The sequence below is a fragment of the Oryza brachyantha genome, chromosome 2, assembly GCF_000231095.2.
Source record: "Oryza brachyantha chromosome 2, ObraRS2, whole genome shotgun sequence".
NCBI classification, from domain to species: domain Eukaryota; kingdom Viridiplantae; phylum Streptophyta; class Magnoliopsida; order Poales; family Poaceae; genus Oryza; species Oryza brachyantha.
In genome coordinates this window covers 8,029,363-8,048,621 of record NC_023164.2, presented here as the reverse complement: position 1 = coordinate 8,048,621, position 19,259 = coordinate 8,029,363, and the positions used below count along the sequence as shown (strand labels likewise).

The window sequence follows — 19,259 nt, the reverse complement described above, 5'->3', positions numbered from 1 at the left end:
ATCCAAACGGGGTATAGTCAGCATGTTCACTGGGCTCCGTGATTCTGACGTAAATAGTGCTCGGAGTAGTGAGTGATTAAGTCAGAACCTGAACAGTGTATTATGTGATCTTTTCCTCATTCGTCGCTGTCATGGTCGACCGATGGTGGTTGCTAGAGGCTTCAGCGAAAAATCATGTACTTGCAGATGCAGTAGTACCTTTTTTTTTCTATTGAATCAAGAAGCCTCTATATATCATTTTCAAGCTAACCAAAAGCAGAGTCTTTTAGCTCTATGTCATTAAAAAGTAGATGGTTACGTGTATGTTACTAAAAAGTTTGTCATTGACTTAATTTTTTTTTACCTACACGTCATTTTCGAGGGACGGAGACTTAACGGTGTCAAATAGAGGTGTAAAAAGTCTATTTTGCCATTGTTAGTAAATAAATGATAGCAATAAATTTAAAACATCAAATAAATATGGAAAATAAGTAAATAATTTAGAAAATAACGGAATTAATTTTAAATCAGGAAATAAGTACGAAAATTGGTAATTAAATTATACAATGTCTAGAAATTCACTAAAATTCAGGAAATTGGCTCATAAATCCGGAAAATTCTAAAAAATACAGGAAAACGTGGTGTGTGACTAATAATAAGTACATGGAGGTATTTTTGTCAGGAATTGTTCGTTCCTGTGGAAGAACAATTCACTTTGCATCCTTTGGACGTGTGATGCAGATTTGAACAAGCAGCATCTCATGAATTCAGAGGACGACACAAAAAAAAAGAGGCATTTTTTTACATGGGATCACCAACCAATCGATTCAGGCTAAGCTAGATCTGCCTAAGCAACTAGTGGTTTATCGGAGGCGTTGATCGCTGGAGGAGAAGAGGCGCGGCCTCGCACGGCGGTGGCGGACTTGCCGAAGACCCCAGCGGAGACGGCGGCGGCAAAGCCGAACAGCAGCGCGACGCCGGCGACCCAGGGCATGAGGAGGAACCCGATGGCGAACGTCACGGACCCGCACAGCATCAGCGCCATCGATGCGCCCAGCAGCATCGACGCCGCCGCCGCGGGGACACCCCCGGAGACCCTAGCCTCGTCGCCCGACGCTGCGACGACGGCGCGGCCACGGCGGCGGAGGAAGATGGGGAGATATCAATGACGGCGACGAGCAACGCGCACAGCTCCCGTATCAGCCACGAGTAGTGCTCCCCGTCCCCTGCCATTGCCGCCTCCCTGTACACCGTGGAGACCATCTCCTACCTGACTACCTGAGCATGAGCTCGAAGCACGACGCGACACGACACGAGGAGGAAGACGAAGCTGAGACGCGAAGGAGAGGAAGAAGAAGGGGAGGAATCAATGGTGGCGGGGGTGGAACGCGCGCGCCGGCCTGGGCGCCGGGTGGCCGCACGGGCGAGCAGGCCTGGGCGCCGGCCTGGGCTGGGCGTGCGGGGGTCCGGCGAGACGGGGGTCCGCCGGATCTGGGCAGTCCGGCGTCGGCGGCGGTGGCGTGCCGGCGGCAGCTAGGGTTTATCGGGGGAGGCAGTGCACGGGAGAGACCCAGGCAGTCGGGAGAGGAAGTAAATGATTCAGGGGCAAATTAGTCATTTTCATACGTGGTCCCATGTGCCAGAGCTCATTTTCTAACCGGAGGTGGTCCGAATGGCACATAAGAAAGTTTGTGTTATGGCATAGCGGTGTCTGTGAATTTTTTGTGGCACGCGGGTAACCATTAACTTTTTAAATGGCATAGGGATAAAAGACTCAGGAGTAAAAATAGTTAACTGATCAATTAGGGCTAGATGGAAAAGGTACTTACTATTACTGTTCTACTACGTCTGTATTTTAGAAAATAGACGATGCCGTTAATTTTTAACACACGTTTGACCATTTGTCTTATAAACTTTTTTTACAAATATCCAAAAAGTAAGTTATAATTAAAATATACTTAGTAATAAATTTAGCCACAACAAATAAATGCTAGTTTTGTAATCTTTCTAAGTAAGATAAAAGGTTAAAAGCTTCTAAAAAATCAACGATATTATTAATTAAAATATAGATGGAGTATTTGATTATAATACTTGACATCAAACATATAGTACCCAACTTATCTTTAGTAGAGTTGTCCTCTTTCCGTTGCAGAAAGCACACGAAACTGACATTTTCCTGAAAAAAACCAAAAGAAACAAAGACGGAAAAACTGATTGCATTTAGTGATTTATGTTCAATCCACACACATATATCCATCGGAGTCATATTGGCCCATACATCTTCAGTCTTATCTGCCCCTTGAACACGCGGAATTGTTCTAGTTTCTTTTAAAAAATCTGGTTAAAAGTTCGAAATGTCGGATAGAAACCACGTGTTTTTAAGATGATGATGCCTCATTGTTGTGTTAGGGTACGCATTAATTTAACAGCAGTATTGTAGTCTCTTCTTTTGTTTAATATATTTGGCACTATCTCGACAGTAGGGTAGGCTTCTTATATTTCACAAATTAAATATAGAGTATATTTGCACCTTGTGCCACATTTTATTACCAAAATTTAAACATATGTTTTTTACTTTGGAACGAATAAATTTATCATTGTTGTAGTAGTTTGGAACATCCCAAACAATTTTTATGGAACACATCGGCTTAGCTATACCAGCAAACTCTCATCTACGTGGAGTCTATACACTTACCGAAAGAGAGCTTACATATGGAAAGAAATATTATTCGGGGTGATCCAAACTATAACTATGATAATTTAATTTACTCGGTTAAAAATGAAAGGATACGTTTGGTGTGGGCCAAAATGAAACTTAATTGAGCAACAAAAGGTGGCCCAAAGTGTAATTAACTCTTAAATATATTCTATACTAAAATTAAACCAAAGAGATTAAGGGTAGGTTTAGATATCTACAGTATCAGATATTGATGTCCACAAAATATTACACACATGGGCAGGGATTTTAAGAAGTTAGGAATTTGTGCTCGCTAACTTTTATTCCTTTAACCATATGCTAGAGGACAAATTCAATTTACGATGAAAACATAAAATTCAATCCTGAACCGAACACTGCTGAATTAAAAAAGAAAAATCCTTTATTCTGTCAGAGATGAAGAACCAGAAAAATCAAAACATGGGCTGATGAATTCAGATCGTCTGCAGTACACCTGTCAGTGTGCAGTACTGCCCCTATATGCACCCTGGGCTGATATGTCACCTGATTTTCTTAGCTATTACATCCTAGTGAGAGGCCAGCTAAGCTAGCTTGCTGCCAACCGTACGTTGGCGTCATCAGGCCGTAATTTTTGATGCTTTCTCGATGCATCTGACGTCCGTAATGCTGCATGCTTCCTTCAGATATAATTGTTAAGTTTCCCCTTGTATCACTTAACCAACTCAACATGCGTCACCTTTGGATCAGTCCATTTCATAAACAAACCATTTGATGTGTACAAGGCGACGTTTGACATTTTTTATATCAAACACAAACACTTAGAAATGTTCCTAATCAACGTCACTTTGATATTAAAATACAGAATCCAATAGCATATGGGCCATTAGTAAATTCGATTCGTACATTTCTGCATATAGGGTAGAGAGATTAGACACAATGCTAAACTACTAGGCCTTGGTTAATTAATTTAGCCACACCATTTTTTAACTCTTCAGGAACAGTGACAGATCGATGATGAAACGGACAATAGGTTAAGATTGCAGTGACGTGATGTTCGGATCTTGTTGCAAGAAAGCCTGTGGAGGTCAACTCAATTTGGTGCTAGTGATGAATTATTATATATAAATTATGATACCATCTACCTCTTCTTCTACTATGTCTAATTGTCCACTGTATCTGCAATAAGATTGCAAGACACTTACAGTACAGGCTGCAAGTCCCTCTTCTACTCATCATCCTCCTCTTCTTGATTTTCAGTAGTGAAGATTGTATCTGTATTTGTTTCTCAGGTGAGTTTACTCCGTGTTTGTCAGGCTGTTGTTCTCTGAATATTGTGCATGTCGTTTCACCTTTTTTTTGTCATTTTCGTTCATTTTTGCTATTGATCAAACATTTGATTTTTTGTTTTTCTGTCAAATATACGTGCAATTCATGCGGAAGGTTGAGAGAAGGGCGTGTATGAGATTTTTGACTTGCATGCATGCTTTCAAATTATCATCCAATGAAAATGACCGGATTTGATTGATAAAATTAAAATTTTCAAACATTTGATCAATAAACGGACCCATTTTCGTTTATTCGTTTCTGCAGTAAAGACGTTTGTAAACTACAGGAAAAGGTGTGATACATGGGCTGTGTATCATCAAAGCAGTTCAAACGAGATGCACAACATGAGGATCCTGCTATTCTGGCCAAAGAGACTACATGTGAGAACTCACTGAATTCAGACACCTTGAAAAATATAGGTTCTTTTGGAAACCCTATTTTTTACTTCATCAATGAACAACAATTATGATTTCTTGCAGTTTCTGTGAGTGAAGTGGAGGCCCTGTATGAGCTGTTCAAGAAGATAAGCCATTCAATATTCAGAGATGGGCTCATTCACAAGGTACCCTTGCTCAGAATCTGCCTTAAGTGTGCTCCACCTTGTGGCAATTAACCATGCAGGTCTGAAATTCTCATCAGTGACAACTGACAATTGCAAATTGCCCTCTTTTTCTTGTAAAGGAGGAGTTCCAGCTTGCTCTCTTCAGGAACAGCAACAAGAAGAACCTATTCGCCAATCGGGTCAGTAGCACTAGTGGTTTCCCTGTACATTTCAATGTCTTTTTAATTCAACTTATAGAAATAGATATTGCTATCTGTAGATGAACTCTGAATACCCTGATATATCATCAATCCAAAACGCCAAAAGCATTGTCTGAAATAAGCACGGTTTTGCATGTTCGGCTGAACTGTAAAACATGTTGATGTGTGAATTGCTGACAGTATTCGATCATAACTGCAGATATTTGATCTCTTTGATCTGAAGCGCACCGGCGTTATCGATTTCGGGGAGTTTGTTCGATCCCTCAGCATTTTTCACCCGGAAACGCCTATGGGAGACAAGATTGCCTGTAAGGACCTCCTACTCCAGCTCTTTCTCATTACATATTGTCAACTTTTACCATCTGTTCTTTTCTCACTACTATCCTTTCGAAGTTATCTATTGTCATATATTTTAGTCTTCTTTTTCATATTATTTTTTAACCTTCATTTTTCATGTCGCTTCTGACAGTACTCCTTTTGGCAGTTGCATTTAGGTTGTATGACCTGAGAGGAACTGGATGCATTGAACGTGAAGAGGTATGAATCTTCAAGGTTATAATTGCTGAGTATCTTTTAAATTCCATCAATCGAACATAGTACCTGTAAGTGTGAAATACTGTTTTCAAATAATGTGCGGACAGCCTTTTAACTTTAACTGAGAATGCTACTGTTGCTGAAAAAAACTTCTCTCTTATCAATCAAACAGTTGCGCGAAATGGTGCTTGCTATTCTGAATGAATCAGATCTATTCCTGTCTGAAGAATCAGTAGAGCAAATTGTGGATCAGGTAAAGTGATGCAGATGACATACTACTTTCAGTTTATTTTCCTGTCATATAATTAAAGTATGGCGCGTGCAACATTTATTTAGTATCTCTAAGTAAATCCCTATTACAAAATTTCCACTGGTTCCATGTATAAATAGCTTCTCAATAACCATTCACATTATGAGGTGAGAAACGCATGGATTTATGTCAACTCAAATATTGGCAGACTTTCAAGCAAGCAGATTTGAACGATGATGGGAAGATCGACCCTGATGAATGGAAGGCGTTTGCGAATAAGAACCCGGCATTGCTGAAGAACATGACCCTTCCATACCTAAAGTAAGTCTGTCTACAAATTTCAGGTTTCAGTTCCATCACCTTCTGCATCACTTCATCTCTAAAAATAAACTCTGACAGTCTGATGTGTCATGGTCATTCTGATGCCTAGTTAACTTTGTGTTCAGGGACATAACCATGGTATTCCCCAGTTTTGTTCTGCACTCTGAAGTTTGTGAGGAAGAGTTGTAGCATCCATGGTGCACTCCATGCTCTTATTTATATTTCTCACCAAGGAGCATGGGAAAACCATGGGAACAGAGCTAGCTACCTCAGCATGTAAGCATTCAGCATAAGCAGCAGACTCCTCAGGGTTCAGACACAGCAGAGCTGCTGGCTGGAACAGGGGCAAAGTATGCAGTGACACTGAAGCACTGAAGAACAGCGTGCAGGTTAAGGATATTAATGTTTCATCTGTTGATTTGCTGATCTTCAAGTGTCATGGACATATCTGAGTGAATGCAGATGCATTGCACTCTTAGATAGGAGCTATAAAAGACAGTGATGTAAGGTGGACATCATCTTGAGACAGTGTTCGTAGTCTCGTAGAAGTATTTGTTGCACATGGATAACATATCTTCTAAACATTTCTAAGCTATGTAACCTACATTTCAATGTTTTTACTTTCTTCATTTAGCAATGCTATGCTATAGTAGTAATAAGCAATGTCCTAATACGTATTTAATTAGGAGTTAAATTATTTCCGTTATTGTGAAAACTGAGTTCTACTCCGCCATTTCTAGAACGGTAGAAATAGCTGACATATTAGATTCTAATTGCTGAATCTTTTATTAGCTGGGCTGGCTAAAGGAATAGGCCGATCGATTTCATTACGGTAAGAAGTGGACAAGGGGTGGTACAAAGTGGTTGTAGTTTGAAAGATGCCCTGCTAAAGATACCACACAGCCAAATATATGGGATTTAAATATTTTCGAGTGTACGTATATTGGGCGGAACACGGCGTGGGGTAGCTTAGGACCTGAGCCCAACGCTTAGCCAAAAAATGGATTACAAAATAACTAAGTTCTAGTTAAAATTTATCCAAAAAGATTTATACTCTATAGGGATAAGAAATTTGTGGTGGTGTGTGCATGTTAAGTTGTACTTTTAAAAGAGGTGATTTGGTGATATAGGATATAATATTTCAATATGGGATACACTTAAAAAAATCTACCACTTATTTCCTTCTAAATGTCTTAATTTACAAGCTTGGACTAACATGAATTTTTCCATGCTTGTCTAATAATTGAATTTCACGTTGCCTATTCGGGGATTTTCCTCCGTTCCTGAGGATCACCTTTACATGACCTCTCTAAGACGACGGGTGCACATATCTGTGTTTACTGGAACAACACGTTATCCGTGAACTGATGTTTAGAGCCTTCAATCATATAACATAAGTGTCTGTTTGAGATATGCACGTGTGTTTGTAGCGTGAGTGAGGTTACCCGATGCAAGTTTTATCGAAGAGTAATTTTATAGTTCTTGAGTAGGTACTGAGAGGTACCAAAATTTTAGTGTAAAATTTGGTACCTCCTATTATCTAGGTACTAAGAGGTGCCAGAATTTTACACTGAAATTTTGGTACATCATAATACCTTCTCAAAGACTGTAAAATTGTTCTTCATCAAAATATTGGACTAAACTAAAAAATCTTCATCTAGCCAATACAACTATTATATATTGAGAACTTACCCACGTTCTATAGATCGATGCAGCCTAGCAGAGATCTCACTCCGATGAAAACACGACTAAGGTGGCGATATACTAAAAGTATATTAAGATTGATATATCTTTACAAGACCCTGACTAAATATGTTTATACCCTCAGGTACAACTCTAAGGGCTATCAAAATTTCACCGTTAACGCATCATATTTAGGTCCATCGTTATAAAAGTGGACCATAGAGTAGACCATGATGAGTTGTCCATATGCACTAACCATAACAATAGATGTATCAAATATACTATTATCTTTTTTTATTTCACTTATTTTTTTCATCCATGTGGTCTGGCGTGGGTCTCATTTTAAATTTTTCACATTGTGTAGTTTGCATTGATAAGAACTCATTATTACAGACCTAATCTTTAAAAATTACTTTGGGTATATACATTGATGATGTTCTTATTGTATCTTAAAAAGAAACTATTATCTTTATTTTATATTATAAGGTATTTTGATCCTTTTAGATCCATGTAGATGTCAATAAATCTGAATAATATATAAAACATATACTCCCTTTATTTTTTATTTGTCGTTGTTGACTTTTAGATCTACGTTTGACCATCCGTCTTATTTAACAATCACATAATTATTTTTTTCAATGATTTGATTTATTACTAAATACTATTTAAGCATGGCTTATAATTTTATATATTTGCATAAAAATTTTGAATACGACAAATAGTAAAACATAGATAAAGGGACAACTACATCAGAAAAAAGATAGAAGAACAGTTATTCATGGAGCATTTTATAATTCTGGAGTATCGAGAGGTATCAAATTTTAGTGTAAAATTTGATCCTCTTACATATCAAGAGGTACAAAATTTTATATAGAAAAAGTGATATCTCATTATACTTAGAATTGCTTTTATTCAAGAGTACGTAGGACCGTAGAGCCGAAAAATACATAGGAGCAGTATAGTACAGTACTAGCCATGGCTTGATGAGCCCCACAAGCCCACACCGAGACCCGGTTGTCGACCGCCGGCAATTGCCATCCAACCACCGATCTGCAGACTAAAAAAGTTGCTTTAAAAATCATATTAATATTTTTTTTAAAAAAATTTATAACTAATAATTAATTAATTATGTACTAATCTATTACTATATGTTTTCCGTATCGGACAACTAATTCATTGCCGAACGCGCCCTCACTCTAATTTCGGTTTGGACAACTCTATCTATTAATAACTTTTAAAATATTTAGTTTGTAATTAGTAGGCCAGTATGTATAGATGAGTAATAAAGTGTACTTTAATAAAAATAAACATTTATTTATTATTTATATATATTCTAATAGAAAATCAATGTCAAAGACATATCTATAAGACCACGTCATTATCTAAAACAACGAGAACTATCGAACTGCAGGAATAATTTTAATAGCATTGTTGCAATTTTCTAGCTATCGTTTTACAATAATGGTTCAAATCAATCACAAATTTATAATGTAACTCCGTGCCAGTTTGTACCACTAAAAAAATACTGTATGCATATACATGAACACATGCATACTAAAAAATACTGTATACATATATATATATACATGAACACATGCATATACATGAACACCTGCACGTCCATAATGAAAAATATTTTCATAATTGTTTCTGCTCCTATCCAACAGAAAAGTACAGACACTATTAAATCTCATGTGAATGATATATTTATTGGAAGAGAGAAGAAATATATATATATGTATATATATATAGAAAAATTAGATCCTACTACCAGGTGTAGCTACTCCCTGCACGTCCATGATGAAAAACATTTTCGTAACTGTTTCTGCTCCCACCCAACAGAAAGTATGGACACTATTAAATCTCACGTGAATAATATAACTATATGTATAGAGTTTGTACTTTCTGTTGGAAGATGCATAGATGTGTTTCTACACCCTAGACATGAAGGGAGTAGCTACACCTGATAATAGGATAGAGGCTTACATATATATATATATATGAAAACTTTAAAAAGGTAGAATAAGGACGTTCAAGACCGATTCATTTTTATCCATGCTTGATTTATCTCACAGATCTTACAAGTTCTTATAAGAGAGATTTTATGTTCATTTTGTAATTTCTAGTATAAAATTTTAGTACCTTTAGGTGCATCAAGTAGCCAAACATAAAAAAATATGTGATACTATATAGTATCTTCTCAAACGACAGTACAATTACCTAACTTACAAATAATCGTTGATCTTGTGGCACAACAAACACTATTGACGTACTCTGTCATGTCACTTTTATATGACGTTTAGAACATAAAGCCGGTGAATAATTTGTAATTTGTTGTCTGAAAGGTCAAATAATATTGAATATTATGTGATTTCTACCAACGTCTGAACTATGGGTAATTCATGAGGTATGGGATTTTCTACTATAAAATAGACAATTTTACCATCATTTAAAAGCTATGGAAGATACCATATTTTACATAATCAATTTTATCATACAAAGGTAGCAAAAGTTTACACTAAAAATTTCGTAATACGGACAATTTAGCAAAAGTTTACGCTAGAAACATAATACCTCCAAGTATTAGATAATTGAAGGTGTCAAACATTTAACATAAAATGTTAGTACCTCCGAGTAATTTCTAGCTAAGTACCTGAAAATTTCACAACAATATATACTTGTTCGGTTGTTTTTAATTTTTCTTCATTCTTACATAATTACAGTTCTTGTTCTTGTTGCATAAAACTAAGATTTTCAACGCTCCGATTGTTTGAACTAGCAATTAATTTAATTGTCATGTCATGGGGCCAAGCTTTGTTATCCCCAATCTATATATCTTGATTACAACGGTATGATATGTCTTTAGCACAGAATTCCACATTATTCATTTTAAAATTAACTCGTGTTTTTGTCCGTCTAATTAACATCAGTTTCTTGCTGGGCCATTCATATGCTTTGGTGTACGTTTCCTACTACCATTACTTCACTTGACTCAATCGTGCAATAAAGGTTGACATTTGAGACAAATTAAACTCCTGATATGTTTACTTGCCAAGATAAACAACTTAATTACAATATCCTTGCAAAGTTAATTGCAATATAACCTAACAGATGCAATTTTTTTTACTTCAACTTGCAGGTAAGTACATACTGATTTAGTTTGATTTGATTTGACCGGGAGTTGTACATGCACACCTACCATAAAATTTCAAAATTTCTTTTTTTTTTTCTGTATTCAGTTATTTTCACACGAGTTCCTTCCATCTTATTAGGCAGGCATTTGCCATAGTAAAAAAAAAACTCGGAGCAAAAATTGGCGATATTTAGTTTTACTACCTACTTGCAACGAGCTTAGAGCTTTCCTAACAGCTCGTCTATCCTATCCTCTATCCTAAAAATAGAGGATGAAGACTATAAATTGAGCTCCAACAGAACGACTACCCTATCATATATATTTTTAGATGTCATTCATATTAGAAGAGAGAACCTTTATATTTGAATGATCTCTCTCTATCCTAGGATGTCATATATAGATGATCTAGTAGAGTGCAAAGAGATATAAAGAATGAATTTAATTTAAATGATCATCCAAATGAAGATATAGATGACCAAATTTAGATGAGCTGTTGGGGATGCTCTTAGATATGATTTCATCCTTTGTGATAGACAGGCATAAATTAATTAGATTAATTAGTACATAGAAAAAGAGAAAATCGTTGCACACTGTTGCTGATCAGATCAAATCCATAATCCTATTTATGATAGGATAAAATTATGATGCCCTATGTATCTTGATATGTACGTACTGGCTCGTGTGGAATAATGAGCAATTTCACCGTTGAAAAATATTCAACTTATTGACATTTTTTCAAAAAAAAAAAGAGAGTCTGGCTGCTGAATGGTTTAATGACGTTTTGATATGTAGGGCGAAAAAGACAGGTATTGCATGGACATAAAGGATATACTCCCTCTATATATTTATTATGACACCGTTGACTTTTTTATACACGTTTGACTACTCATCTTTTTAAAAAGATATACATAATTATTAATTATTTTTATATCATTTTATTTATTATTAAATATACTTATATATATATAGTTTTATATATTTAATAAAAAAATTAAATATGACGAATAATTAAACGTATATAAAAAAACAACGGTGTTAAAATATTTAAAGACGGAGATACCATGATTTGTCAAAAAAAAAGCAACGTAAATTAATTTGCAACACCTGACGCTATACACACGTACACTTCAATAGTGTATATGACTAGTGATGTTAAACAGTAAATCTGACTTAAAAAAACTGTGGCAACGACATGATCTTTTTCAGACCCCACATGATGAACGTCTCTCCCAAGCAGCTATTAAATTTTGTTTACTTCGTAGATCCTGCTTAACTTCAAACTTTATCCTAGCTTAATTGATGCTGATAAGTTTGGTAATAGAATACATTAATTATACGTTCGCTAATTAATTATGGCAACTATATTTACGTGTCGATATTAACTATTCCATATAGAGTAAAAACCCACTAGCAATTAAATACCCCTGAAGATCAACGTATAAATATGCCACATCGATTGTCATCCACTATTACCTAAATCTTACAATAACTTCATAATATTTCCAGTTCAAAACTTTCGCATATTAAACCCATGAAAAATAAAGTTATTTTATGATGGAGAAATAGCAATTATTATTTCTAGAACATATTAAGCTCATAAAAGCATGTCACATCGCTTACAATTTATTATATAATCAAGTTCAATGCATCTCAAATGATCATCCCAACATCATTTTTACATAATTTCAACATACATACATCCTTACATATATTATACACGTAGAAAAATTATATATATATCCACTCATCATTTATATAATATTTAGCATGTATTTATCCATATATTTCACAGTAAAGAATGAGGCATTATTTAGTTCTGCCTAATACAGTTCACCAAATATTTTAGATCAAGCATGCAGATCGTACCAAATTAAATATCAATCAATCATGTTCGTCTCCTGGCATATCGATCTAGCTACCTCTTGTTCTTCGATCGGCATGTCGAGGGATCGGAATCTGACTTTGCTTTTCTCCTGAATTAGAGGCTAACATGTGGGCTCATAGCCATTAAGTCCACATATTAGCCACCGTGTTAGGGGGAAGTTAAGTCAGAGTTGCTTCGTTCCGATGGATCCAAGCCTCTCGAAAAACGGTAAAATTGTTTATAGTAAACTGGTAGCTCTAGTTGCGATCGGGTCACTTTCTTAATCTTCGATCATGCAAATACATAGGAGTACCAACTAAATCAATTAATCCTTTCTCATCCGCGCAATACCATGAAAAACATTTCTAAGAGACAGATAAAACACATTTAATTTTCAGAGGCGGCTGGCCATCCACCTCTGACAAAGCATATGTATAAATGTTACTACGTCCATCCAAAAATAAGATTATTTTTCTCTATTTTCTTTATCCAAAAATAAGTTTATTTTTTTAGCAATTATTACATTAGAGTCTGTGAAACAACATAATAAATACATTGGATGTAGATAAAATGGAGGATAATTGCATTGAGATTTGATAAAATAAAAAATATTCTGATATTTTTATTTATATTGGTTTATTTGGGAAGGGTGAAAAATAAATTTTTTTTGGGATCAACGGAGTGCATCATAAATGTACTAGTAGCTAACGTATGTTCAAAAATAGATCCTGCTATAAACTCATATCTGATCCATGTTAGCAACGAAAACCTATAATAAATGTTAATCCGCCCTTATACGATGAAATATTTTTTTATTACACTACGTTTCTTTTTATCCACCCTCATACAATAAAATTTTCTTTAATAAATGTTAATAGTCGCCTCTAAGCCATTATCGTGTATAACCACGACTTTTCTCTCTTCTTCCCTTTCATTAAGCTAGGTCACTAAATTTAATTGCGTGACGATTAGTAGAGTCAGCTAATAAATATCTTTGTATGTGCACTAATAGACCATCTATCCATGAATATTATTTCCAACATGTGAACAACTTTAACTAGGCTGCCTGTGAAAACATCTCCCAAAAAATCACTGTCGTTGCTCCAAGAGACACTTTTAATCTTTTTCACCATCCACCAAAGTATCAAATTAAATCAACCTAAATCCTTTCACCTCCTGATGTCTAGCGATCGATCGCCTTCCTTCAGAACAATAAAATTCATTGAAACACAAAAAGGTTTTCCACAATGGCGAAATTAGCCAGGTTATATATAATGAAATGCTTAACATAGAATTGTTTCTTGATTTTGTTAATTCCTTTATTAACTATGAAAATCCAAAAAAAATCACGTTCCCAGAATTATATTTTAATTTCTAACATAGTTGAATGACTTCACACTCGAAATCTTGTTAGTTGCACAATGGAATGTTTCAATATGAATTGGGCTGCATTAAAAGAAAGTTTAGAATAAATAATTTTATAAAACTACATGTACTTTGTCCATATTATTGCAAAACTACACGTTTAAGAACTTCTCCAACATTATAAATAATCTTGTAGTTCTAAAATTAAGAAAAATACTTTCAATGTTGTTATGAAAAGATCAACGTTAAATAGTGGATGATTTTGATGTATATGTTGATTTCCGTACGTTTACAGTTAGTTGAAATATTTTCTTTTTCGTAATATTTGTGTGCTGAGATGATATCTTTTTCGTAATATTTTGGCCATTTCAATCTCCAAAGGCTGCACCTTGTGCACCACTCGAATCTGTTATGAAATATTTGGTGTGATCTCATCCATCCAAGAGATAGATCTAATCTATCCAGATATAAAGGAGGAGAAGCATGATTCACATATTTCTCCAATATTTTCTTTCCCTAGAAAGAATACAACGTTTCTCAAACGTCGTACTCCCACGGTTCACACCGTTTCTCCCTGTATATAATGACTTGACGATGAATGAGAAGATCGATCCCATTCTTCTTCCTCTGTCGTAGTTTCTCAATTCTCAACACGTTATCAGCATTTCGCTCTTCCCCACCAAACACAAAGAGGAACAGAAGAAAAATAGAAGGTACGATGATCTCCATCACCGGCGTCACCATGGTGCTGCCTCCTTGCCATCGACGGCACTGCCGGTCACTGCCACGCCAACCTTCTCCTTGCCAACCACGATGACCGACGGCGGCCATGGCAGCCCGTGCGCCGGCTGTTGCCCGGCGCAGCGCGCTCATGGTTGGCACTCCAGCACGGCGCACGCGGGGGCGGCACTCCGACACGGCGCGCGCATGGACGGCAGTGGTTGGCGTCATGCCGGCACGAGCAGCGCTGGCGCACGGCACTCCGACACAGCGCGCGCATGGACGACGGTTGGCGGCGTGGGCGGTATGCGCGTCGACACTCCGACGCGCGACGTGAACGGCGCGGGCGCACAGCGATGCAGGCGCACGGCGGTTGCAGCGCGGAATGGGCGGCGGCAGTTGCGTGCATGGCATGCATGTGCATCGCTGTTACGCGAAGTGGGCGACGACGTTCACGTTACGTTGGTGTTGCATGGCGACGCTGTTACGTGGGTGTCGTGTGGGCTAATCCTCCCACCCCCTCCGTCCTGTGTCCCATGGGCCAACCAGCCCATGGTTGCCCCCACCCCCCATTGGCGCAAGTAGGCCGGCCCAGCCTGGCTGCGGCCCAAGGCCGGTGGCCCTGGCGCCCTCCCCCTTACCAGGTCGGCGCGTCTCCACTCGGTGGTGGGCAATTTCGGCCCACCACCACTTTTATCTGTTTTTATTTACTGTTAGCATTTTAAATATTAGTTACAATGAGATTTTAGTCTCTTTAATTTCTGCAATTTACTAAAAGCAGTTCATCAGTGTAATTACCTTCATGTAATTGACCTTTTAGTCCCCGATGTTTATGATATTTACATTATTAAATATCTTGCTTTTACTAAATTCATTTATTGTCTTAAATAAAATGCCTTCGCATATTATTTCAAGACATGCTCTACTTTCTCGCTTTATTAAAATTACCAAATTCTTTAAATTTTGTATTTTAATTTAGTAAATTCTCTTAATTATGTCTAACATAATTAATGGAGAACTTAATGCATGTTTGACTTTAATAATTTGACTTGGTGATAAAACCACATGTAGATGGAGCCCTATATTTTGGTCACAAATGATCATTTACTAGGCAGCGAAATTTTCGCCCATCATTAAGCGGTTTACATTATAAGATGATTACCAAGATGGAGACCTAATATTTTTGGCCACTAGCGGTCTTAAATTTAGGCAGCGAACATTTCGTCCATCACTAAAAAGGTCTATATCTTATAATAATTACCCGCATGTGTTATTCCAAGAATATGATTGAAAAACAATTGTATGGTTTATTACCTACAATCAATTTTCAACACATGACAAATTATGAGGTCTTACATTTTGCATTGAGATTACAACTTCTATATATATCATGTTTTTATTAATTTACCTCTGTAAATTAATAAATGTTAATCATGATTGTAGGGACAATGGCAATCAGAGAGTTCGATGAACTCGCCCTTGATAGGAGTAACTACCCAATTTGGGCTTCGGATATCAAAATAAACTTTGCTTCTCGTGGGATTATTAAAGCAATTGAGGACCCCGTTGATGGGGACCCGCTAGTTGAGGACAAGAAGATAATGACTGCCCTCTTCTTCCTTCGGCTCTATATCCATAAAGATCTCAAACATGAGTACATGTTAGAGATGAACCCCCTCACTTTATGGAAAGCTCTCAAAGAGCACTATGATCAGCAAAAGGAACTCATTTGGTCTGAGGCTAATTTTGAGTGGTCTCAACTACGCCTGCAGGATTTTAAAACTGTGGCGGAGTTCAACCATGTTGTTCATCAGATTTGCTCCAAGTTAAAGTTTTGCGAAAAAGAGCCTACGGAGGCAGAAAAGATAGAAAAAACTCTGTCTACTATGCTTTCGGAGGACAGGATACTGAATCAACAGTATCGAGCTAACAATTTCCAGTGGTATTCTCAGCTTATACATACATTGACTCAGGCAGAAAAACATCATGAGCTTTCTCTCAAGAATGCTCAACAACGCCCACCTGGTTCTGCACCTCTCCCTAAGATTCACTTCAATGTTAAGTATAATGTTGATAATACAAAAGGATTCAAGGGAAATTCTTCGAATAATCCCAAAAATTCAACTGGAAAACGCAAACACAACAATAGGCGCAAATTCAAGGGACGTAAGAAGGGAAACGGCAAGGGAAAGGCACCACACGCCCGTCACAATAACAACAAACATTGCGACGGGTGTGGATCTGGTTATCATGCCGCTAAAGATTGTCGTATCCCAAAGCATCTTGTCCTCCTGTATCAGAAATCTCTCAAGGAGAAAAAGTCATCTGAGGAACCAAGATATGAAGCTCACTTCAATCTTACAAATGAAGCTAGACCAGAGGTGGGAAGTTCTCAAAAGGCTCCTGTTGAACCAGAGAACAATCTCGATCTTCTACCAGAAGACGTTGGTCCACTTTCTTCAACATATGACATGATCATTGAGTTTTTCTCAATGGATCCACTTGGAGATTTTCAGTAACCTCAGTGCATCTTACTTGAAGATGAAAAACTTTAAGTATTAGTATGTGTGTTACATACAATGATATCCATGTATTATGTCAAAATAATAATTGTTGTAATAATTAGATAAGTACAAACTCCCTTATGTAATAAGGTTGTAAGACTTTTAAGTCATTAGAGTATGTACTATTACAGCTTATGTAAACATCATTTGTGTATTTGATGTTTCGTTACTTATTATATGTATGGATTGAATAAAGAATTGTTTACTAAACAATTTTCTTTCTTTCAATATAGATGTCTCACGATATCACTCCGATTGGAAAGGAATTATGCCTTGTGGACAGCGGTACCACAAATTCTATACTTAGGGAGATCAAATACTTCCAAACTCTTAAAAAGAGAGAAGGGAAAATTTTGACAATCGCTGGACACAATTCTGTAATAGTTGGCTCTGGACGAGCAATTATTACACTCCCAATGGGTACACAAATCTTAATCAAGGATGCTTTATTGTATCCTGATTCAACCCGTACCTTATTGAGTTATAGAGATATCCGTCAAAATGGGTTACACATTGAAACCCAAATGGATAATCGAGAAGAATTTCTTCTCTTAACCAGACAAAACGGATATAGCAAGCATACTTGCGAAAAAATTCCATCTCTTACATCGGGTTTGTCCTATACATACATTAAGCCCATTTCCCATGTTGCGTATAAAGTAATTTTTCAAAATGTTGATGCATTCCACACTTGGCATGATCGACTTGGGCACCCGAGTATCGGGATGATGAGAAAAATTATGGGCAACTCTATTGGTCATAATTTGATCACTGGAAAATTTCCCAAATCCTCTGATTTTGTATGCACTGCATGTGCTACAGGGAAATTAATTTTGAGACCTCCTTATCTCCAAATTAGAGCTGAACCACTTCGATTTCTTGAACGTATTCAAGGTGATATTTGTGGCCCTATTGTGCCACGATCTGGACCGTTCAGGTACTTTATGGTTTTGATCGATGCATCCATAAGATGGTCTCATGTGTGTCTACTATCGACACGAAACCATGCTTTTGCTAAACTTATGTCCGAAATCATAAGGTTAAAAGCAAGTTACCCTGAACATAGGATTCAATCAATCCGTATGAACAACGCTGCCGAATTCAAATCTCATGCTTTCGATGATTATTGCATGGCTTTAGGAATTCAAGTTCAACATTCAGTCCTATATGTCCACACACAAAATGGTTTAGCTGAATCATTGATCAAAAGAATTAAGCTTATTGCTCGACCATTATTGATGAATTGCAAACTACCTTCGTCATGTTGGGATCATGCAGTACTGCACGCTGCTGATCTTATCCAACTACGACCAACTGCATATCATGAAACTTCCCCAATGCAGTTAGTACGTGGAAATCCTCCAAGTATTTCCCATTTGCGTAAGTTCGGTTGTGTTGTCTATATACCGAACTCATCACCACAGCGTACTGTTATGGGCCCACACAGGAAAGTGGGAATCTATGTGGGATTTAAATCTCCGTCGATCATAAAGTATTTAGAACCATTAACTGGTGATCTATTTACTGCCCGGTTCACTGACTCTATTTTTGATGAGGAACATTTCCCGACATTAGGGGGAGACTTCAAGTACCAGAAAGAATGCCAGGAAATTGATTGGAATGCTCAGGGTATTCCAGCCTCAGATCCACGTACTACAGAAACTGAACTACAAGTTCAGAAAATTATACATTTGCAAAGACTTGCAAATAACCTGCCAGATGCATTTACCAATTACAAAGGTGTGACTAAATCTTTCATTCCTGCTCAGAATGCACCAGAAAGAGTGGAGGTACCAAACAAAACCACTCAACTTTCACTCTCTAAAAAGAGAGAAAGAAGTATGGTCACTAAGCGAGATACAATTGCTAGTAAGTAAAGAAAGATGGTAAATGTAAACCAGCCTTTAGTTTAGTTGGTACACACCGAATTGATACTAGATGTCAAGCAAATCATGATAATCTACAACCTAGCTCAGTTGTGCACAATGCTGAGACTAGAAATTCTGAAAACCATAGACACATTATGTTGGAAAATCACAATGAGTCTATGAGGGTTGATGAAATTGCCATCAATTATACCG

The 19,259-nt window shown here is 37.0% G+C and overlaps 3 protein-coding genes across 3 annotated transcripts; 2 read left to right on the top strand and 1 right to left on the bottom strand.

Moving 5' to 3' along the window:
• Nucleotides 1-538: 538 nt before the first annotated feature.
• LOC121053633 lies at nucleotides 539-1,576 on the bottom strand. The gene is made up of 2 exons (XM_040521348.1): nucleotides 1,117-1,576; nucleotides 539-1,081 (listed from the first exon to the last, which is right to left on the bottom strand). Exons 1-2 carry the CDS (start codon nucleotides 1,240-1,242, stop codon nucleotides 827-829), a joined length of 381 nt encoding a protein of 126 aa, XP_040377282.1. The 5' UTR covers nucleotides 1,243-1,576; the 3' UTR covers nucleotides 539-826.
• Nucleotides 1,577-3,827: 2,251 nt separating this feature from the next.
• Nucleotides 3,828-6,445, top strand: LOC102707091 (calcineurin B-like protein 8). Its single transcript, XM_006647119.2, has 9 exons — nucleotides 3,828-3,945; nucleotides 4,247-4,362; nucleotides 4,462-4,544; nucleotides 4,664-4,723; nucleotides 4,944-5,052; nucleotides 5,229-5,281; nucleotides 5,451-5,531; nucleotides 5,737-5,849; nucleotides 5,975-6,445. Exons 2-9 carry the CDS (start codon nucleotides 4,284-4,286, stop codon nucleotides 6,036-6,038), a joined length of 642 nt encoding a protein of 213 aa, XP_006647182.1. The 5' UTR covers nucleotides 3,828-3,945; nucleotides 4,247-4,283; the 3' UTR covers nucleotides 6,039-6,445.
• Nucleotides 6,446-16,062: 9,617 nt separating this feature from the next.
• LOC121053477 lies at nucleotides 16,063-17,133 on the top strand. Its single transcript, XM_040520433.1, has one exon. The coding sequence runs from the start codon at nucleotides 16,063-16,065 to the stop codon at nucleotides 17,131-17,133; it is 1,071 nt and encodes a 356-aa protein (XP_040376367.1).
• The last annotated feature ends 2,126 nt before the right edge of the window (nucleotides 17,134-19,259 follow it).